Source organism: Alternaria novae-zelandiae, assembly GCF_023758075.1.
Source record: "Alternaria novae-zelandiae strain BMP 2774 chromosome Unknown scaffold_22, whole genome shotgun sequence".
Taxonomy (NCBI): Eukaryota; Fungi; Ascomycota; class Dothideomycetes; order Pleosporales; family Pleosporaceae; genus Alternaria; species Alternaria novae-zelandiae.
Genome location: NW_026056982.1, coordinates 579600 through 601285, shown reverse-complemented (window position 1 = coordinate 601285; position 21686 = coordinate 579600). Strand labels below are relative to the sequence as shown.

General features: G+C 54.0%; 7 protein-coding genes across 7 annotated transcripts; 4 read left to right on the top strand and 3 right to left on the bottom strand.

The window, feature by feature from the left end:
• Nucleotides 1-558: 558 nt before the first annotated feature.
• On the bottom strand, nt 559-2145 carry J4E88_009152 (uncharacterized protein; the record flags this gene model as incomplete). Its single annotated transcript, XM_049402757.1, has 3 exons — nt 559-1816; nt 1867-2078; nt 2137-2145. 3 exons carry the CDS (start codon nt 2143-2145, stop codon nt 559-561), a joined length of 1479 nt encoding a protein of 492 aa, XP_049251612.1.
• A 759-nt stretch (nt 2146-2904) lies between these two features.
• Nucleotides 2905-4009, top strand: J4E88_009151 (uncharacterized protein; the record flags this gene model as incomplete). Its single annotated transcript, XM_049402756.1, has 3 exons — nt 2905-3197; nt 3258-3439; nt 3498-4009. 3 exons carry the CDS (start codon nt 2905-2907, stop codon nt 4007-4009), a joined length of 987 nt encoding a protein of 328 aa, XP_049251611.1.
• Nucleotides 4010-6561: 2552 nt separating this feature from the next.
• Nucleotides 6562-8237, top strand: J4E88_009150 (uncharacterized protein; the record flags this gene model as incomplete). Its single annotated transcript, XM_049402755.1, has 2 exons — nt 6562-7357; nt 7408-8237. 2 exons carry the CDS (start codon nt 6562-6564, stop codon nt 8235-8237), a joined length of 1626 nt encoding a protein of 541 aa, XP_049251610.1.
• A 354-nt stretch (nt 8238-8591) lies between these two features.
• J4E88_009149 (uncharacterized protein) lies at nt 8592-10028 on the bottom strand (the record flags this gene model as incomplete). Its single annotated transcript, XM_049402754.1, has 2 exons — nt 8592-9721; nt 9785-10028. The coding sequence occupies 2 exons, from the start codon at nt 10026-10028 to the stop codon at nt 8592-8594; spliced, it is 1374 nt and encodes a 457-aa protein (XP_049251609.1).
• A 313-nt stretch (nt 10029-10341) lies between these two features.
• Nucleotides 10342-14161, top strand: J4E88_009148 (uncharacterized protein; the record flags this gene model as incomplete). Its single annotated transcript, XM_049402753.1, is given in 4 exon segments — nt 10342-10349; nt 10367-11139; nt 11189-13938; nt 13991-14161. The coding sequence occupies 4 exon segments, from the start codon at nt 10342-10344 to the stop codon at nt 14159-14161; spliced, it is 3702 nt and encodes a 1233-aa protein (XP_049251608.1).
• A 386-nt stretch (nt 14162-14547) lies between these two features.
• On the bottom strand, nt 14548-18130 carry ACR2 (DNA-directed RNA polymerase I subunit RPA2; the record flags this gene model as incomplete). The annotated part of the gene is made up of 2 exons (XM_049402752.1): nt 14548-15020; nt 15073-18130. 2 exons carry the CDS (start codon nt 18128-18130, stop codon nt 14548-14550), a joined length of 3531 nt encoding a protein of 1176 aa, XP_049251607.1.
• A 648-nt stretch (nt 18131-18778) lies between these two features.
• On the top strand, nt 18779-19862 carry J4E88_009146 (uncharacterized protein; the record flags this gene model as incomplete). Its single annotated transcript, XM_049402751.1, has 6 exons — nt 18779-18828; nt 18985-19057; nt 19141-19160; nt 19286-19348; nt 19471-19542; nt 19589-19862. The coding sequence occupies 6 exons, from the start codon at nt 18779-18781 to the stop codon at nt 19860-19862; spliced, it is 552 nt and encodes a 183-aa protein (XP_049251606.1).
• Nucleotides 19863-21686: the final 1824 nt, after the last annotated feature.

Sequence of the window (21686 nt, the reverse complement as noted above, 5' to 3'; positions counted from 1 at the left end):
CGAAGAGATGTTTTCGCAGATCCGAAGTCGTGCGGGAGATATGTGGTATTCCGTCTTTGTTTAACTCGTATGTACGTTACTTTTACCTTTCCCTTATACTCATCCCATCCACCGGCAACAACGGCACAAACCCACTTTTACCTTCGAACCAAGCACTGCCCATCCCGAGGCTCTCATCTAACCTCTATACCAACCATGCCACCAGAAGACTTTTTCCCCACTTCACCGACGCCTGGGCCCCTATTAACTTTCAAGCTCCCTCGCGTAGTTGTAATCGTACGAAGAGCCTCACCGCGCGTAACCCGATCCAGTCAGGCGCCCGATATGCCAAGAGCTTTTGGCAGGGAGCTAGAACAAAATAGGGAAGATCCAGGGCAGTAAGGCGTGCCAATTTAGACATACGGGAGATTTTCTGGACGGCTAACGGGAAGAGATACGAAGATTGACGCGCTGTGGCTGTGTTTTGAGGCACTGCATTTTGTACATTGGTGAAATAACGAACATCCATAGAACCATGTCTTCTAGGTATAACCATCCTCCCCACCATCAACACCCCCCTCACACAAACGGCAAAACAACATGACTACCAAACTCCCCACCCACATGCACCACATGCGTCCCCTTATTCCTCTCCTCAAGCTCCACCTTCTTCCTCGGACCAAACTCCTGTACTAGAGGATACTCGCCACTAACCTGCACGCTAATTCCCTCTCCAGCCTCGAAATCAACACCCATAGCCCATAGCCCTATCTCCAGCTTCACCACCTCCCCCGCCGGTATCTTTTGCACTTCGTCGTGCGTATGAAATGGGTATTGTGGATGGATAGACTGTGAGGGATCGGTTTTACGGTGGGAGGCGCGGAGGACACCTGTAGGGCCGTAGTAGATCATCAAGTTCGAGTAATCGGACTCTGGGATTTCGGCGGCAGATTTGTATGGCGCGGCAGACCAGGGGATGTTTATGGCAATCATGGGTTTGCCGTTTTTGTCGAGTTTGCGGATGAGGACGTAGACGATCATGTCGTTGAAGTCGGGGCAGGACATGTATAAGACGGCTTTGGGGAGGCCCATTAAGCGGGTAGGCTTGTCGAAGGTCATTCTGAAGGCTGCGTGGGAGACAGGGCTGGTGTTGCTTTCGGAGTTGTAGGTTAAAGTGCCGGGCGTGCTTGGTGCGGTGGCTTCAAGTTTGTTGTCGGCGGAGAGGTAGAGGGTGCGGTAGTCTGTTCGTGGAATGGGGAAGTCTTCTTCGACGATGGGGTAGATGGCTTCTTTGTCGCCGTAGTTGAGGGAGGACATGCGTACGCGGGGTGTATTTTCCCAATCATTCTTCTCGCCTTTTAGGTACCGGTCGAAGAAGGAGGCGAGTTCGTCGATGGATTCTTGGACGGCCCATAGATCGTACCACTCTTGATACGGGTCCCATCTTAACCACTTGTCTTTTGTGTCGACTTGCATCCAGCCGCGTATCGAGCCCATGGTATGCACGAAACTGGAGTAGGACGCGACGATGTATGTTGGGATCTTTATGCTGGCAATGTCGGCGCGCTTGTCTGCCCAGTAGGGGTTCATGGTTGAGGAGCGACGGTACATCTCTTTGAAGTCTTCGAGTCCGTTCTTGCCCCGGATTACGTGCTCGGTGATGAAGTCGAAGAGGCCATTGTCCCAAGCTCCGCCGCGGACGAATTGTTCGCGGTAAAGATCACCACAGGCTTCCCAGGGTGCGATGGCTTTAAGTGAGGGAGGTTGTGTTGCGGCAATGAACCATTGGACGATTCCGAGATGTGAGTTGCCTGCCAGTCCGATCGAGCCGTTGCACCTGTATCATCGTTAGATCGGTGTTATCCGGAAGACTAGTGCGAATCTTACCAGTCCATCTTTGCGAGCTCTTCGATCACGTCGTGCCCATCCTCGCCTTCTTGCTTTCCCATAATGACAATGTCTCCATCTGAGTCTCCCGCACCTCTAGCATCTACGTTGACAACCGCATACCCCCGAGGAACGTATTCTGCCGGATCGGGTCCTTCGAATCGCTCAAGACCGCTGAGGCAGCCTTTTGGCACACCGCAACCCCATTTGACCTGGATAATGTTAGTCTTTCCTCATTCTGAGTCTTTGTTCTGTACGGTAAACACGAACCTTTGACATCATATCAATACCCGTATGTTTCTTGCCAAAAGGACTCCAGGCCACAATCGCAGGCACTTTCTCACTCCCATCGCTTCCGACTGGCCGGTAGATATCGCAGTACAGCGTACACCCATCTCTGACTTTGACAGCGACATCGTGCTCAGCAATCATGTCTCCAGAAAGTGCGCGAGCGCCATCCCGACTTTGGTACCCCTTGCGAAGAGTCTCTTTGCGCGGATTGAAGCCTTGGTAGCCATTTTCACCCACCTTGGGCGGCTTGACAGCCAGATTGGCGACCTGAAAAGCGAGAGGCATGATTGCAGTATGAAAAGAGCGGGCAAAGAAGTTGTTGCGAGTGACTTGCAGCAACATGGGAAGGAGGAGGCCGCATCGTGGTTTTGAAAAGAGCGTATTGTCGCCGGTGGACTCCGTGGAAACCGCCCGACCGTTCTCGGCCGCGACACTTCCACCGAGTGACCTGCCTTTGTAAATCTACACACGGCTCTCGAGGTGTAGCGTCGGCATATGGAGCGTTTCGAGATGCACATGCACGCTAAGGCTCGCCCGATCTCGACCGTGATGCAGTGAGCCGCAGGGTCCGCCCCACAACGAAGCTTGTCTGTCCCCGCAGGGAGCGGCCGTGGACGGGCGAGCCGGGGTAACGTGACCGAGAGGATTGTAGAGGGGTGTGAGGTATATCAGTGGAGGAATATCTTGTGCCATCACCTCCGAATCCATTACTCCATTTCAAACTTATCAACTCATTGCATTGCGATAATGGCACCCTTCCTCGACGACAACGAGAACACGAGTGCTGCTCAGCAAAAGTACGGCGACTGGCGAGATGACTTCTACGAGAAGGGCTATGTCGTCCTCAAGGGCGTTGTGCCCAAGGAGCGTGCTCTGAAGTACCGCAACAAAATGATGGACTGGCTCGGCACTTTCCCCAACGACTTCGATATCAACAAGCCAGAGACATGGACCAAGGAGAATCTGCCCCAGAGCTTCAAGAACGGCATGTACCTCAACTACTGCGCTGCACATGAGAAGTATGTTTGGGAGGCACGACAGTGAGTACCCCTCTTCACCAACGATGCGTCGATCTTGGCGGCTGATGCTTTTGCGGATAGGGAACCAGGTGTTCTAGCTGCTTTTGAGAAGTTGTGGAACACAAACGAGCTCATTGTGTCATACGATACCATCAACCTCACACTGCCGAATGCTGGCAAGATGGCTGGCAGCAAACCATGGCCGCACGTCGACCAGGCACCCGAGCGACAAGGCCTGTCTTGCGTCCAGGGTATCATCAACCGTATGTCAAGACTCGTCGCTCCGAACCATTCTTAAGCACCCTGCTAACATCCCCTCAGTCTCCGAGGCCGGTCCCAAAGATGGCGGACTTGTCGTAATGGAAGGCTCAGCCAAGCTCTTCGACAAGTTCTTCAAGCAGCACCCCCCGGACCGAACCAAGGGCCCCCTCGCCGCCCTCCACTACGACTTCTACCCCTTCCAAGACACCGACGTAAAGTGGTACGAAGACCAAGGCTGCAAGATGGTCAAGGTCTGCGCCGAGCCTGGCGATCTCATCCTGTGGGATTCGCGACAGATGCACTACGCTGTGTACCCCGAGACAGACAACATCCGCACAATCATCTACGCGTGCTACACACCAGCAGCCATGGCGTCCAAGGAGGATCTGGCGAAGAAGAAGGAGATCTTCAAGAAGTGGGAGGCGACTACACATTGGCCACACATCAACATCCACTCACAAGGGAAGGCCAAGGTGGATGGTGAGATCGATCCGTGGGAGCGGACGGAGCCTCTCGAGAAGCCGGAGTTGACTGATAAGCTGCTCAAGCTGGCGGGTGTGAAGCCGTATTGAGGAGGACATAGTGTATGACTTTCTTAGGCAGAGGCGAATTTGTATGGCGTTGTATAGCAATCAATCACATTTGAGCAAACACTTCGTCCCAGTCGTCAAAACCGTATGTTGCATTGAGTGTGCTGCCAATCCCATCGAACATGTCGATGTTCTCGTAGTTGCCATGGTGGGCAAAGCCGTCCATTGGAGGCGCCGAGTTGGATAAGTCGTTGGTGTTGCTGTGATCAGCCATCGACAGCTGCTGCAGGAGTTCGTGTATCGTACGTGACGTTCCAGGAAGCTCAGTGTCGTGTCGTTCCAGCACGGGCAGAAGTCCCTCAAGTACAGCCGAGCCTTTCGCTGCATGGACGGCAACGGCAGAGTGCTTTCTCAGCTCAGTAAATGCCATTCTTAGGAGGTTGATGATTCGGAGTTTTGCGTCATCTCGATAGTCATGCGGGTTGGCAAGCATGTCTAACGATACGTATATAGCAGCTGCGACTGTTGACGCAGATATAACCCAAACTAACCTGTAAACCCTAGGAACAGGCTTCGCGTAGTAGCTCAGAAGATTGTTCGCCGACTGGAGGGCCAGCTGTCTGAAGTTTGGGTCATCATCTGGATTCTCCGGTGACAACACACGAGCGATGGTCAGCAATAAGAAGTCAATAACGAAGTGAATCTGATAGCGCTGGAATGGTATCCAAGGGTACTCTAACTCCCATATCCGGTCGTCTTCATTGGCTGGAAAGTTTAGCGATAGATGCAGAGGCAGGTCTCGTCGAACAGTCTGAACCTCCTCGATGGCTTTGATGAACTTCAAATTCGTCTGGTGTGTGTTGGCTTTGATGTAGATGTAGACTATGTAAGAGACACGGCACATGATTGAATGGTAATGAGCCGGTGAAGGAGTAGCGAGATTTCCAGACTCGAAAGAAGCGGGACTATCAGCCATGGGTGTTCTGGGTAGTATGTAGTCGTCCTGGCTGGTGATGGTCGATACATGGCAGCAAAAGCTGGCGGGTGAAATTGATGGCGGTCGAGACCAACTTCCAAGCCTAGAGAGGGTCAGTCAGATCGATTGGGCCAAAGCGTACGTGGCCAGTACTTACCAATCCCGGATAACACAAGCCCACCACAACCGACGCCCCATTTCTCGCTGAGAAGGGGACGACCACTCCGGTCTTTTGCACAGGTCTTTGGAGATGTTGACTTCATTCCCTAGCTTGTGCATATCAAGGCATCTAGCCATGTTTGTCGCAAAGCCGGTGATGAGCCACTCTCGCTGGTGTTCACCAAAGTTGGAATGACATAGTGTCAGTACTGACAGGGCCTGAACAACAGGGAGAGAAGGTGAGCCTGCAAACCCATACCTCTCTAACTCTTTCAGCGCAGCCTCATACCAGAGACGAGACGTGTGTACTGCAATAGAAACAGGATTGTCCAATGGCATTCCAAGTTGAGGTAGTTGGTTGACATCGGGGATTTCGTCTGGGTTGGAATAGAGTATGCCCACAGCCAGGACAGCAAGGTAGACAACCAGCCAAGGTCTCCGTGCGCGATCGATGCCAGCACCGAGCTGCGTACTCTGCCAGAACTCTTCATGTTCTCCGAAGAACACATCAGCATCCACGGCGCAGTGCAGCCAACCCAGCGTTTGGAGCGAGAAGGTAACGAGTTGGATACTAGCGTCTTTACTGGGAAGAAGCAGATAGATGGGATCCGCAGCAGGTTCGTAAAGTCTATCTATGAGATCCTTCTCGCCACCCTCACGCGCAGCATTGGTCGTGATACCGATGTCGAACTGTTCAAAAGCCGGGATCAAGTCCTCCAGGGAAGCCGACGGTGCAGAATAGTCTGTAGATTCGCTGGTGCGGCTATGAGCACAAGGCTTCGACAGCGCAAGAGCAGTCTCGAGCTCAGCAATCTGGGCGCGCAAGGCGCCTCGTTCGCGCAGGAGGTCTTCGAGTTGCACATCCTCCGCGCTGGCAGCATCGGAGTCGGCGTAGACGGTTAGCTGTCCCCTGACGCGGACGATCGGCCGGCGGCAGGAGTTTCCGGCATTGCGGCGCACGCAGGGCGCGCAGGGGGATTTCTTGTCGCAGCGGATTTTGCGACGGCTGCACTCGACGCACGAGCGGCTCACGCGCTGCGATGTCTTGATGCCGGCTTCGCTCATGGTGCGTGAAGGTGACGTACGTGGTGTGGGTGGTGAACATTTGCCGAGGAGCTTGAGGCTCAAAATCTCCCAGGCCTGTAAGTACACGGTACGCGCGTACCCCGCATGTCTCGTCTCGTGTCCCCCATGTCGTTCCCAGCTTTTCCCCCTGCCTGGACCGGGCTATCCCCACACCTGCTTTCAGCTTAGCCCGCGCTCCTCCACAATCCGTTCGCATACTTATTGGGCTGCGCGGCCCAGTGCGGGCGAGGTCCGGGGTTGCACTGCGCTCAGAGTCTTGTTCCAAGTCACGACGCAGATGTCATGGCGCTGGTAGCTGCGTCCACTTCGGAGCTGGAGGTGTACAAATTCTGCGGAATGCCTCTCTGTTTCGAGGCATCAGCGGACGTCCATCATGGCGCTTCACGACTCGAAGAACGAAGCCAGCGCTCACATCGAGATAGTTGATGCCCATAAGAAAGCTGCCAGGCCGGTGGTTGGCACCATCAGGCTGTACGACGAGGATGGCATTGTGCTGATCCCAACACCGAGCAGAGATCCCAATGGTAGCCCCGACCCATCAAAACCATCAAGACGAGGATCGCTAACAAACATAGATCCTCTGAATCTCCCAAAATGGCAAAAGTACATCATCCTGATCATCGTCGGCCTCTACGCTGCCACCGGAAACCTGATGGCCAGTGGCATCACCGCCATCCTACCCATCGTACAAGCCTCATACGGCGGAGACCCAAAGACCAGCGACCTCGCAACCTGGCCAGCGTTCTATATGGGCGTTGGTAACCTCCTCGCGATCCCCGTAGCCCATGCCATCGGCCGCAGGCCCGTCTATCTCATGTCGACCATCGTGCTCTCCTTCGGCTGTCTCTGGTGCGCCTACAGCGGAAGCCTGGAATCGCACATCGCAGGCAGAGATGTCATGTCGATTGCTGCCGGCCAAGCTGAAGCGCTGTGCCCGATCATCGTACAGGAGATTTTCTACCTGCACGAGAGAGGCCATGTCGTTGCGTGGTTCTGTGCGCTGCAGACGCTTGGTACAGCTGCACTCATCGTAGCGAGTTCGTATCTCGCGAATGATCTGGGCTGGAGGTGGTGGTACGGCGTGTTTGGATGTCTGAGCGGAGCTATTGCAGTCCTCAGCATCATTTTTGTCGCGGAGACAAAGTACGAGCGCACGCTTGAGGCACTGAGTAAGTCGACCTACACCACATAGTCCAGCACATGTACTAACACCCCCCAGACGGCCAAGGCATCGACGAAGACGGCACCCTCGTCCCGGTCACAACCAACACCAAGCGCCCCCTAGACACCATCAACTACGCACCCCGCTCCTTCGTCAAAGACATGCTTCCTTGGAAAGGCCACGCCCACTGGTCCGAAGCAATCTCCTGCTGGAAGCAAATGTTCCAAATCATCTGGTTCCCCAACATCCTCTGGCTCATCCTGATAAACTCCGCCGCCCTCGGTATCTACGTCCTCATGTCCGCCCTCTTCGCCGGCGTCCTCGTTCAACCGCCCTACCTCTGGAACTTCGACATGCTGGGCTATGTTTTCGCAGGACAGGTCGCGACAGCCGTTGCAGTCCCGCTCTTCTGCGGTTCCCTGAGCGATTTGATCGTCAAGACGATGAGTAAGAGGAATGATGGTGTGAGTCAGCCGGAATACCGTCTCCTCGCTCTTATCATCCCGCTGGTGTCTATCCTCATCTCGACCATCATCTACGGTATGACGGCGCAGAACCCAAACAACTGGAGCTGGGCTGGCATCGCCGTCACGCTCAATGTCGAGTACTTCGGTTTCGTCGGTATCGTCGTTTCCAGTTTCGTGTACTGCATGGATGCTTATCCTCAGCGCATCGATGCTGCGCTCGTTCTCATCTGCTCGCTCAGAGGCTTCATTGGCTTTGGAATCTCGTTCGGGTCGATCGCTTTCGTTGAGAAGGCTGGGTATGAGGGTGCGTTCAATATCTGCGGCGGCATTGTGGCCGCACTGATGTTCTTGGGTATTTTCGTTTATCTGTTTGGCGAGAAGATCCGCAGTATGACACAGAAATGCGCTCAGGATGAGTAATCGACGAATTGGAGGACACGGTCGTCTTGGACGTATTAGCGTTCCTGGAGTGAACAGCCCTGCTTCTTTGATTATGAGAAATGAGAATGAATCTGCATTTATCCCAATGACATCGCTCTATGCTTCCGTTAGCAGTCAACCATGCGGGATCAAACTGACTCAAATGTATCATAATGTACGATCGTTATTGAGCAAAAGTATATTGAACATGCTCTTGACCGTACGGAAGGGTATCGCAATAACTCATTGAGTCGCCGCTCTGTAAATGGCCAAAACTCCTGTACTATGCCCATGCCGTTATACGCCTTCCATGCTATTACTCATACATCGTCATCATAGACGTGATTGATGGCGTTAATCCTCTACAAACTCCTCTTTCATGTCATCGTCCCCCTCATGTTCTTCGTAAGCGTTCACTAGGAAAGGGTGGTGGAGCGCTTCTTCTGCTGTGATGCGCTTCGCAGGATTGCATTCCAGTAGGCGGTGCAAGAACTGGACAGCATCCTTCTCATCCTCATCTAGCTCCCTCTTTGGTTGTGTCTTGTCGCCTGTGCGGCCTGTGCACCAGAGTATGATCTTCTCCAGGCTGTGCCCACCCTCGCTATAGCTGGGTACATTGGTCTCGAATACCTGGCCGTGCAGGAGGGCTGTCTCTCGCATCTTCTTTCGTCCGAAGATGGTTGTGATTTCGAGGAGCGCATCGATGTCGTCTGCACTGTGGAAAAACGGGAAGCGCTTCGAGAGCATGGTCAGGAGAATGACACCGACACTCCAAACGTCGATGGAGCAGGTCTGCTGGGTGCACTTGAGGAGTACCTCAGGCGCACGAAAACCACGGGTACCTGCGCGGTTGGCACGGCGGCTGTTGCGTGTATCATTCTTGGGGTATGCGGAAGCGGTGTGGCCTGCTGACTGTGTCTGCGCGTAGACACTGTGTGATATTCTGTATCGACGGTCCTCCTCCGACATGTGGCAGGCGCAGTTGTGCCAGTCTGTGCCCTCTCGCTCGGCGAGGCCAAAGTCAACAAGGACTCCACGAGACTGCGAGGTATTGTAGAGGAAGTTGGTAGGTTTGACGTCGCGGTGAATGATGCCTTTCTTGTGTACCGCTGCAAGTGCAGTGAATAGGCTCTTGAAGTAACAGCGCATGTCGGAGATGCCCATGTCGCGGTAGTAATCGCGGAAGTCGCGGTGCTGGTAGTAGGGCAACACAGCGACGACCTGGTCTTGGTGGCGGAAGGCGGTGATGAGCGGACATACTGAATCCGCGTCCCTCAAATCAAACAGCAACTCGAGCTCGTTGAAGATGCGTATCGGACTGCTCGTGACGTAGATCTTCTTGATCGCGACGTAGCGGGGCTTTCTGGCGGGTTGCCTCTTGTGTGCTGGGAGAGATTTAGCCTCCTCGCGCTCGTCGATGTCCCAATCGTTGTTGTACTTGGTATATTCGAGATCCTCAGCCTTGTAGACGGTGGAGAAGGTTCCTGTGGAAAGCGTAAGTCCAGCCCGCTACCCTGCATGCTGCAAGCCAATGATGTAGGACATACCCTCTCCAATGCGGTTAATCAGTCGGAACCGCTTGCTGATTCCGACAAATGTCTCCTCGAAGCGTGCCATATCTTCCTGAACGGAATCTTCGACTTCTTCGTCGCTGCTGTCGGCAGTGCGCCCGCTTTCGTCGAGCGGGTTCATGCTTTCGTCCTGTGTCTCTTCGGCCTGGTCCTCTCCCATATCGTCTTCATGAACGTCGATTGCTTCTGCATGACGCAGTGAGGTGCGTGCCTTTGCCATGGTGCGCGTGGCTTGTGATGTTGTGTTGAACGCTGCGTGAATCTTTCTTCGCGGTATGGCGGCCGACGCGTTGGACCCTGGCTGGCTAGGCCGAAAGGGGAAGACTGATGGCAGACGCTCGGACCACCAACAAACAGCTGCAACGCGCCTTCCTGGGTCGGTGCATGTGCGACGGTTGCGGCCGCATCTTAACTTTCACGGCGCAAACACCCCACCCTAACCCTGACGCTCATTTCGTCGCTTCTTGTTTCTGATTTCTGATTTCCCCAAGCGACTCTGATCATCATGGACGCCCGGGTGGATTTTGACATCAATGAGGCGGTTAAGCTGTTCGACAGCGATCCCTCCGCGATACCCACCCCCGAGGCCCCGCGGGCGCTGCAAGACTGCGAAGATGAGCCAGAATCGCTGTCGTCGCCCGGACTGATCAACAGCGAGCTGAATCCTGTGGTCGATGCCGTGGCGGAGAGTCCAGATGCGATTACTCGCAGCTCTGTGTTTGACACGCTGCAGTTTCTCTTGAAGTGCGTCCCCGCATATCCACAGGATACAAAACAATATGACACGGAACCTAATTCTAAACTGTTCCGACTATCTAGGCACTCGTCGCAAATACCGCCAGCCATCCTCAGCAAGATCCTCGACCTCATCTCCTCGGCGCTGTCCACGCAAACCGACATCATCCACGCCGACCTCGAAGCCGAAGACCAAGATGCGATACCACACCACAAGAACCTGCTGGAGATGTATGGCTTCCTTCTCCGATGGACCATCTCTGCCGTCGAGACCAGAGCGCTTGAGAAGTCTGCCTCTGCACCAGCAGCGCGGGGGCGGGGTAAGGCCACAAAGACGAAAGCGGGAGGCGGCAAAGACGTCGTCTGGGATGCCTCAGCGCAACTAGAGACGGCTCTCGACCGCATGAGCAAGGTGCTGAGGCTCAAGCTGGGCCGAATCTTCGTTACCACCTCGGAGCGAGACACCTTCATCGGCCTCTTCACCAAGCCAGTATACCACATCCTCGAGAATGAGGCCAGAGTCAAGAGCAACGCCATACGGAGTCACTGCTTCAGGGTTCTGTGTTTTGCCGTCAAGTCTCATGGGCATGCATACAGTAGGTAGAGGAAGACTCAAAGAAGTGCCCATACTAACACCCATGACAGCCGCCCAGACGTCCATCAACCAGAGCTTGACATACTTCGAGCATCTGTCAGAGCCCATGGCCGAATTCCTCTTCACACTAGCCGACGCTTTCGACTATCCACAGCTCACAGAAGACGTCTTGAAGGACATCAGCAGCAAAGAATTTAGTTCTACCGATCTGAAGGGGCCCAAGTCCATCTCGACCTTTCTTACCAAAATCTCCGAGCTCACGCCGCATCTTGTCATTCGCCAAATGACATTGCTCGCCAACCTACTGGACAGCGAGTCATATACCCTCCGTTGCGCTCTTATTGAGGTGTGCGGAAACTTGATCATCATGCTTAGCAAGCTGAGCCAGGACGACCGCAGCGAGCAACACAAGCAACAAATTCGAATCTTCTTCGACGTCCTACAGGACCGCTTCCTGGACATCAACCCCTACTGCCGTGCTCGAGTGATGCAAGTCTATATCAAACTGTTAGATCTAGAGCAGAAATACCCCAAGCGCAGGCAGAAGGTCGCGGAACTCGCTGCACGTAGTCTGGAAGACAAGAGCAGTAATGTACGTCGTAACGCAGTCAAGCTGCTCGCGAAGCTCATCTCAACCCATCCTTTCACTACCTTTGACGGTGGATTGCTATCGACGAAGGATTGGGAACAGAGGTTAGCCGATGTCGACGCTCAGATCGACGCCTTACAGCCCCCGGAAGAGCTACGCGAGCGTGCCCCTGGTGAACAGACTGTAGACGAGACTCTACTGCAAGACGCAACTCAGGCCGATAACGATGAAGTACCCCAACATCCATCCGAGATGTCCGAGGAAGAGAGAGCTGCTGTAATTGCAAAGGCACAGAGGGACGCTGCGACCGCGCAAGAACTGGAGAAATTCCAGGCAGTACGCAAGTATCTGATGGAAGCGCTCAAGTTCATCGAAGTCCTCAACGACGCCGCTGAGGTGGTCACTCAACTGCTGTCATCCAAGAATAAGAGCGAAGTCATCGAGGCCATGGACTTCTTTGTGACCATCGACGCGTACAAGATTGCGAATGCGAAGCTCGGGATCCGGAGGATGTTGCGTCTCATCTGGACTAAGGGCAATAGCGACGAAGGCAAGGGTGTTCAGACGCATCTGTTGGAGTGCTACAAGGGCCTCTTCTTCGACGCGCCACCTGGCTTTGATGCCAATGCAGTTGCTAACTACATCTCGAAGAACATGATCAGTCTGACATTTGGCACAACCCCCGCTGAACTCACATCACTCGAGCAGCTCCTCAGCACCATGATGAAGCAGGGGCTAGTCAACGCGTTGGTTATTCAGAAGCTTTGGCAAATATATGGATACCAGAAGAAAGACATTTCCAAGAACCAGCGCCGTGGAGCAATCATCGTCCTGGGTATGCTCGCACTTTCGGCTCCACAGATCATCGTCGAGGAGATGGAAGTATGTCTGCGCATTGGTCTCGGGGAGCTCGGCCGACGCGATTTGGGTCTGGCTCGATACACCTGTATAGCTCTGCGCCGCATGAGTCCACCACCTGGAAGGCAGGCCTCGAACGACAAGCCAGTACAGACCGTCAAGCTTCCAAACGATCACGCAGTTCTTGTCAGACTGGCCGCCATCACAGAGATGCCATCCGATAGCAAGGAATGGTTTGGCGTTGCAGAACAAGCCATCAGTGCTATATACGTCCTCTCGAAACATCCTGACGTTTTGTGCTCCGAGATCATTCGCAAAGTTACGAAGCGTGTGTTTGCGGGACAAACCAAAGCTGAGTCACGGCCGACGTCGAGTTCCAGTGCTGCAGAACCAATGGAGGTCGATCAGGGAGATGAGGAGATGCCCGACGCGCCTGCAGCTGAGGAACCACAACAGAAAAAGCAGAACTCGGCGCTTGCATTATCGCAACTGCTTTTTGTTGTCGGACACATTGCCATTAAACAAATCGTTCATTTGGAGCTTTGTGAGCTTGAATTCAAGCGTCGCAAGGCTGAGAAGGACAAGATGGCACCAACACCTCGAAAATCCATGTCTTCGTCGGGACCCACACCACTCAAGAAGGGGCGGAAGCGGGGTTCGACCAAAGAACCAACGCCAGCGCCTGAAGAAGACGATCTAGAGCTCATGGCGGGAACGAACGAAGATGACTTCACAGAAGCTATTGCACACGTTCGTGAACGCGAACTGCTCTATGGTCCACAATCCCTCCTCGCAAACTTCGGCCCCCTCGTAGCAGACATTTGCGCCAACAACACGTCGTATAACCACCCGACGCTACAAGCACAAGCTGCACTGTGCTTAGCTAAGCTCATGTGTGTCAGCTCAGAGTACTGTGAGACGAACCTCGGTCTGTTGCTCACCATCCTCGAACGAAGCCAGGACGCTGTTGTGCGCAGTAACCTTGTCGTCGCACTCGGCGACATGGCTGTATGCTTCAACCATCTCATCGACGAGAACACCGACTTCCTCTACCGCCGTCTGAACGATGGCGACCCAAGCGTCAAGCGAACATGTCTCATGACCCTAACCTTCCTGATCCTAGCCGGTCAAGTCAAGGTCAAGGGCCAGCTAGGCGAAATGGCCAAATGTCTCGAAGACAGCGACAAGAAGATTGCAGATATGGCGCGCATGTTCTTCACCGAGCTGTCCACTAAGGACAATGCCGTGTACAACCAGTTCATCGACATGTTCAGTGTACTCAGCGCGGATTCAGGACTGAGCGAGGATGCCCTGAAGAGGATCGTCAAGTTCCTGGCTGGGTTCATCGAAAAGGTACGTTTGAATGATCTAACCGTGTTGATAACCTTATACTTACTTTAATTAGGACAAACATGCCAAACAGCTAGCAGCCAAACTTGCATCCAGGCTACCGAGAGCAGAGAACGAGAGACAGTGGAACGATGTCGCGTATGCATTGAACCAGCTTCAGCACAAGGACGAGGACATTCAGAAAATGGTCTCGGATGGTTTCAAAGTTGTGCAAGCGAATGCTTAAGCTGCGTCTTCGTCTTTACCCTTTCTTGTCGTGTCGAATTGTTTATGACTGTATGAAAGCGATGATACCCTGGGTTGGGTTGCATTGGATCCGGGGCGGCAGATAAGCTTTGGCGTTTGGACTCACATAGGATATTTATGCAAGTTTTATATCACCGCAACGACGATAAAGTAACACATAAAGCGTATTGTTTGAATCCATGCGACACACTCTACACTACTACTAATCCATCTCGTGCACCAAGAACGCCCGTAGATGCTGCTAAAAGCCAACTTTTGGACCGACATCATAAAAACCAAAGTTACGCCGATGAAAATGCGTAAAACAAACGTCCTCTCGTGTCGTTGATCCCTTCTCATCCCAGCAATTGTACTTCCTCCTTTCCTTTATGGACCAACATTGAACTTCAGCCTCACACCCATACTAGCAAGCTCAATGTCCAAAAACTTGAGCACACCAGGTACCGCCACCACAGCGACGTCCTCACCACCACTATACCGCATCCCTTGGGCATCCATCCACAAATCCGCTTTGCTGCTATTCGCATCCGCCAAGACAGCACACCTCCTGCAGCGGATCGTGAGATCCTTGCCGCTCCGATCCTTCTTACGGCCGTACTCAGCGACGGTAGGTGTAGTGCTGAGGAAGGAGCCGCAAGTACGACATATGGAAGCTTTCGTGTAGTCGGAACAGTTCATCAGACGGTCTTGCAGTAGGAAGGCTGTACCGTGGGCAAGCAGGGAGTCGCGCTCCATTTCTCCGACACGGATACCACCGCCCTTGCTACGTCCTTTGATGGGTTGGCCGGTTGTGGAGACAACGGGGCCGGTGGTTCTGGCTTGGAACTTGTCGTTTACCACTGCGTCATTGTTAGTAGATGGGGGTGGGATGGTAGGGAGGGAGATGCTTACTGTGACGGAGACGTTGGTAGTAGACCACACCAATGTAGATGTCTGCGTGGAGTTCTTGACCTGTGATTCCAGAGTACATGGGCTCGTTGCCGTAGTAGTTGTATCCTGCTTTCGATAGCTGGTGCCCAAAGTAGTCGACGGCTGTGTTTTGCTCGTCGAAACGGAAGGGCGTTGAGTCTTGAGCCATGCCGTGGAGCGCACCGGATTTTCCGGCTAGCGACTCGACGAACATACCGATTGTCATACGCGAGGGGAAGGCGTGAGGGTTGATGATGACGTCGGGTTGCATGCCGCTCTCGGAGAAGGGCATGTCTGGTGTGGGGAACTTTTGACTGACGACACCCTTCTGTCCGTGACGGGAAGAGAACTTGTCACCGACGACGGGAGAACGGGGAATGCGCAGCTTGATACTGAGCTTTTGGCAGGGTTGCGTTCCGTCTTCGGCTCCAATGATGCGGACTTCTTCTACGAAGGCAAGTTCATCGTCCTTGTATTTGAAGAACTGCGTCTGGCCGTCGCGATTAACGTATTCGCCGGTAGCTGCGTCGTATGACACAATGTGCCATGCGGCAATAACGTCGCCGTGACGCAGCATAGTGCCAACACGTGGAAGACCGTCTTCGTCAAGAGTCTCTTTGGATGCGGCCTTGACCAAGCCCTCAGGGGCAAAGCCGAATAACTTGGTCACTGACCTCGCTGCTCGGCTCTTTCGGTTGCCTTCCTCGAGGTCGCAGATCTTCGTCTTGTATACGGTTCCGTGGCCAAAACCGCGCTCGTGTGAAGATTTGTTCAAGATCATAGCGTCGTCCATGTCGTATCCGGTGTAGGAGATGACAGCAACGACGGCGTTCATTCCGTTGGGAAAGTTGTCCATGCCGTATTCGTTGTGCAACGGGGCTCTCGCGATCGGAGTTTGACCGGTTTGTAGGCGGTAGGTCTTGTTGTCGGTTCGATATGCTGTAGCAGTTCCTGGTGTACCCATCGATTGTTTACCCATCTGACACTGGTACATGTTACGGGGCGATTGGTTGAAATCCGAGAAAGGCGTTTGGTTGGCGATGATACTGAAGATGTTGGTTGGGTCAAACTCAACATGCGTCGAATCGCCAGAAACGATCTCGGCATCCGTGCAGGCGATGGACATGTATGGTTGCTCAAACGGTCCTACGTAGTCGAGCTTGCCGAGAGGCAGGTACTTGACAGGTCGGTACATTCGAGAGCTTTGTGAGAAGAGATAGACACCGGGATATTGACCGCCATTGGATCCGGGAATGAAACCAATCTCCATCTCTAATGGCACGTTGTGCGAGCCTTCAACCTTCCAGTAACGGAGTGTATCGGCAATGGTCTTGGCCTGCTTGGGCGAGCAGAAGCCTAAGACACGGCCATCCAGTTGTACGACCACACTCGCTTCAAGAGAGGCGGCTGACTTGCTGGATACGCCTAGTTGCGCCACAAGGTTGGGAATCGTGGAGACATCGACGTTGGAAGTGGCAATCTTGCACTTGTGCGCGAAATGGTTGAGAAGTCCACAGGGCGATCCATCAGGAGTGTGTACAGGGCACATGAATCCCCACGCCTCAGGAAGTAACTTTCGGACAGTTGTTGTCTTCAGTTGTGCGAAGAAGGCACCTCGATGCACCATTCTGAAATGTGAAATGAAACGAGGGAAGTTGAGTTTCTCAGCGACCACGACGTATCCAGAAGTTTGCTGCAGATCCAGACCCGTTGGACTGACGAGATTACCAGTACTGAGGAAGTACTCCAGAGCTTGTCCCAGGTTCATGTTTGTTCGTCGGAGGATCTTGGAGTTCCAGTCCTTGGTAAAGTCTTGGGATGTGAAAGGCTTGTACTCGTTCTTCCTTCCCCACTCCCTCAGCACAAGTTGGAAGCTGTTGAGCCACTCTTCTAGCTTCTCTTTCAAAATCATGCCGTAGAGTTGTCCGCCTAGTAGGATCTCTTGGAATTGTACAGCATCGGGGTTGTCGACAGCGCAGTCGCCTTCGACCAAAGCGTAGAGTTTCCTGGTCATGAAGAGAAGCATCCTGAACTTGTCGGCATCCTGAGCTGGTGTGACATTGACGCAGCCTAGATGGGGTAATACTATCTTGCGGAGGAATTCCGTACCGGCCTCCTCGTCGGCGACGTCGGCGGGCAGACCAAGTACAATCTTGAACTTTCCACCCAGATATGCCCGCGTCTTCGCCTTGGTGTGTAGCCCGTAGACCTTGTATGTGCGGAGTAGCAGCTCTACTCGGTCGGTGACGAACTGCTTCTCTTCAAGACCTTCGGAACCGGCTGCACCGACCAGACCCTCGAAAATTTCGCGGTCATTCGTCTCGACCAGAGCCTTCATCACCATGACGATGGGAACCAGGTATTCTGACTTGCGCCATGAGAAACGGAAGTTGACGTTGCCGTCGCTGAGGTAGTGCAGGGCGTTCGATTGCGAGGTCTGGTCGGGTCGCATCGATCTGAGGGTGATACCGAACTGGGTGTAGCCGGCGCCACGGTTGGTGAAGGCGCCGCGCTTGATGGCCATGGGGTAGTTGCGACGGTTGACCTGGAGGAGACGAATGATCTTCTCGATGCCATTAACGATGAAGTATCCACCCAGCTCGTCGGACTCTTCTTTCGCCTTGACCAACTGCGCTGGCGACATGCCTTCCAGCTGGCAGCGGTTCGATCTCAGCATGACGGGTATGCCGCCGAGATCCACGACGTCCTCGTTCCAATCTCCGTTGTTGACCCTCCACTCCAGCCGTGCGCGCATCTTGCCGCGGTATGAAGCATGTCGTTCGCGGGCCTCGGCGGGATAGATGTTGCGGTTCTTGAGCGCGACCTTGTTCGAAGGCGGCAGGACGGGCTTGTCGAGGAAGACTTCTGATATGCGCAGGTAGAGACGGTTCCTCTGGCCTGCGTCTTCGGGGGATGCGTATGGGTCGCCATCGACAAAGATCTTGGTGCCGATGTCTTTTATGCCCTGGTCGAGTTGGCCGCCGCGGGTGAAGATGGTGTTGAACGAGTTGATGTGGGGGTCGACGGCAGCCGCGAGCATAGGGTATGCCGTCTTATCTTTGGGAGGGTTTCGGAACAGGTCATGCCGCCTGAGGGTATCAAACTGCGCATGTTAGCCTGGTATAGCAGTGTCGAGAGTGCTCTCTTGCCTTGGTCGACCATTCCTGAGGGCTGTCGGCCCGTGCGGCAGGCGCCATGATTCCGTATGCGGCTTGTACGGTGAATAGGTAATTAAGGCGCAATCTGTAGCGGCATGCGCAGTATAGTATTAAAGAATGTGAGGTCGCAAGCTGCAGCGCGACTGAAGATGCGACGCTGCGCTCGAACTTTTTTACTAGACTAGTCGGATCCATGGTTGGGCTACCCCTGCTAGCGCGCTGGCCAAAGTCACACGCCGCGGCGGCTCCATCACTCTGCTGCAGCGTGAACCACTCCGGGCTTTCCTTAGGGCGGCACAGCTCTGCTCTCTACTTCCTCACGGCATTGCCTGCGCTCTTTGCCCCCCGACGCATCGAAGGAGACGTTGTCCATTTGCCTGTTGCTGCCAATAAGACTACGGCGATCGCGCCTACTACATGCCCCGCAGCAAGGATCAAGGTTCCCAGACTTCCCTCCATCGCCCGTACATCACCACTCCTCCCGACCAGACGACAACTCCACCGAGTCAGCCCCTGCCCTGACGACGGCCATGGCGAACCTCTTCCGCCGCATCTACGACTGGCTGCTCCGCCTGTTCTGGTATGCCTACCTGTCCTTTCCTACTGACCGCAATGCCCACCTGGCTGCCTGATGCGCCATTTGATACTCGCCCAACTGCTCAGCTTCCGCCCAAGAAAAAGCAAACTCACCGGCGACGATAACATGGCGCTCCTGCTAACCTGCGATACCATCCAGGGCGACTGAGATGGACATTACCATGATCGGGTTGCAAAACGCTGGCAAGACTTCGCTGTTGAGAGTTCTGGCGGTGAGTATCTTCCTGATGCGGAAAGACCCTCCTGCGTCAACATCATCAACTTTGATGAATGCGAGCTGACCCATCCGTTCTAGGGAGGAGAGTTTACTGTCGAGTAGGTCTACATCCGTCCCGAGTTGCGCAAGCCGGCGGCGACGTTGTTTCATCCGTGTCCCGATGCTACTGCTTTGCGCAACCTCGGGCGCCATCGTTGTCGGGCCCTGCGCTGACTGGCTCTAGCTCCATTCCGACGGTTGGCTTCAATATGAAGCGTGTCCAGAAAGGTCATGTAACCTTGAAGTGGTGAGTGCCCTCCATCTTCTCCCTGGTCACGCATGTCCGGCTCTTGCAGCGCCAAGCCCAGCCTTGCGGGGTGCAGCGCAATCTACTAGCCTCGAGGCGCACCTGCTGACCAGCGGCAACAGTTGGGATCTCGGAGGCCAACCTAGGTTCCGTTCCATGTGGGAGCGGTACTGCCGCGGTGTGAACGCTATCGTGTACGTCTCCTCTCATGTGATGGTGAGGTGTCGCTTATCGTCATAGGTTCATCGTCGACTCCGCTGACAAGGAGGCTCTACCCGTCGCTGGCGAGGAACTGAAGCTCCTACTAGAGAAGCCTGCGCTCGAGGGCATTCCTCTTCTCGTCTTGGGCAACAAGTCCGACTTGCCCAACAAGCTTTCCGTCGACGAGCTGATCGAGGCGCTCGACCTCAAATCAGTGTCGCACCGGGAAGTGAGCTGCTACGGCATCAGCGCAAAGGAGGAAACCAACCTCGATGCCGTTCTCCAGTGGTTGATTGCCCGAGCCAGCAAGTGAGGTATTATGTTGTTCGTATTCGGTCGACGTAACGTGACCGCGACGGTCAGGTGCCGCTCGCAACGCATTCGACTGGGTTTGGTGTTTTCGCAACTTCACGACGCCGACGTGCCTACGTTCTTACGAATTACGGTCGTCAGCTTTACATGACATCTTTAATGATTCTTACGACTTGATGGAAGAAAAGACGGGCAGATCGCTCTGCAGGCTAGCGATGGCCATTCCAGTTCCCCAGCTCGACACATTTACTTCTTCTCATATCATTATGATGGCGACTGCCCCTTCCTCATACTGTATCATCCTCTTTGTTTCGATTTCCAGCGAAGACGTAGCGTAGCGGCTAAGAAAAGACGGAAGATTTTGGTCCAGGTATGATTGACATGTAAAGTTGCGCGCGCTCCGTCTCTTGTTCGGCTCCATGAGGAGTAACCTGAGTTGTAGTGATACAATGGTATCCTCGTCTCTGTCATGTGTCGCTCAATGCTGTCTCCGTGCTCGTGACTATCGCATGCGTCGTGTGCAGGTGCGCGGCGTCTGGTTTGGTATTGACAAATCGTTTGGACGAACGTTTGTCGAGGGTTCCAGCGCAATTGCGTGCGCAAATTCGTGGTGACTCCTCTCTCCAGCGGCCTGGCCTTCCAAATCCCGTGTTGCACGCAGCTCAATGACTCCGGTACATGGTAGCGCCGCGGAAGCAGCACCTCGCGCCAAACATTGCAACGAAAAGAACGAACAAGTCCGAAGGGGAAGGAAGAGAGGATCAATGCACCGAAAGCAAAGAAGAGAACAAACAACTAAATTATTCGCACAACTCACGCACCGCGCTGGCAGAAAAACGGGGTGGGACCCAAGCAAAATCCATGGCCATGAACAATTGAACAACTCATCCTGCATTAGCGCCTCCCAGGGAATCTTGAGCAGAGCCCGTCTGATTGGTCAGACGGCGGCGACAGCAATGCGAACCCTTGTCACAGAGCTGGGAGTGGAATGGCAGGATGGATTGGCAGCCGAAGAGCTGGAGGGGTGCACGGGGAAGTGGGTGGGATGTTGCGATGGGGATCGGGACGGTATGCAATGAGGGTTTGTGGCGTTGGGGATGGTGGGTGTGGCGCTGAGGGTGAGGGGTGGGGTGGGGTTAGGGTTGATGGGGTTGAGGTACAGTACTTGATGTTACGTTTGTGAGGGACTTTGCACGGAACGCCAATTGTGAGAGGATTGCGTTGCGAAGCATTACATGTTGAAGCATTCGGCAAGATGTAATGTGGTTGTTGGTACTTGATTCCGTCTGGAAGACTCACGCTGCATCATCATCACAGAAGACACAAGTCGCAAAGGTTCTAGTTAGACAGCTTTGGTGATACAAAGAACACACCACCCTCGAGTACATCCCACAAGTACCGTACAAGACGTGCAATGTACCCATCTCACGATGTCAACGGCTGAGCGACCACGCAACGCAAAATCTCATGCGCACTGCTGACCCGAGCAAAGGGCAATGTCTCGGAACCTCTGGAACCAAGAAGAGGCTGAAATGCGTACCCTTGGCGCAGACTCGACAATACATTGCGAAAGCAACAGGCGCAGCAGCTCTCGTGATCCTCAAGAACCACCGTCGGCCGACTAAACTCCCTCCAAAGTCTTACCCTACTAATCAAATCCACCCGAACAACATGCGCAGCACGACATTTTGCCGCACAATTCTGCCATTTCATCTTCTCGAACAAGCTAGAACGCGGATAGCCCATCATCCATCCCCACTGCGCCTCCTCACCCACAATCAGCAGTACCAAAAGCCTTCCCAGCGCACCCAATAAGCCCAAAGCA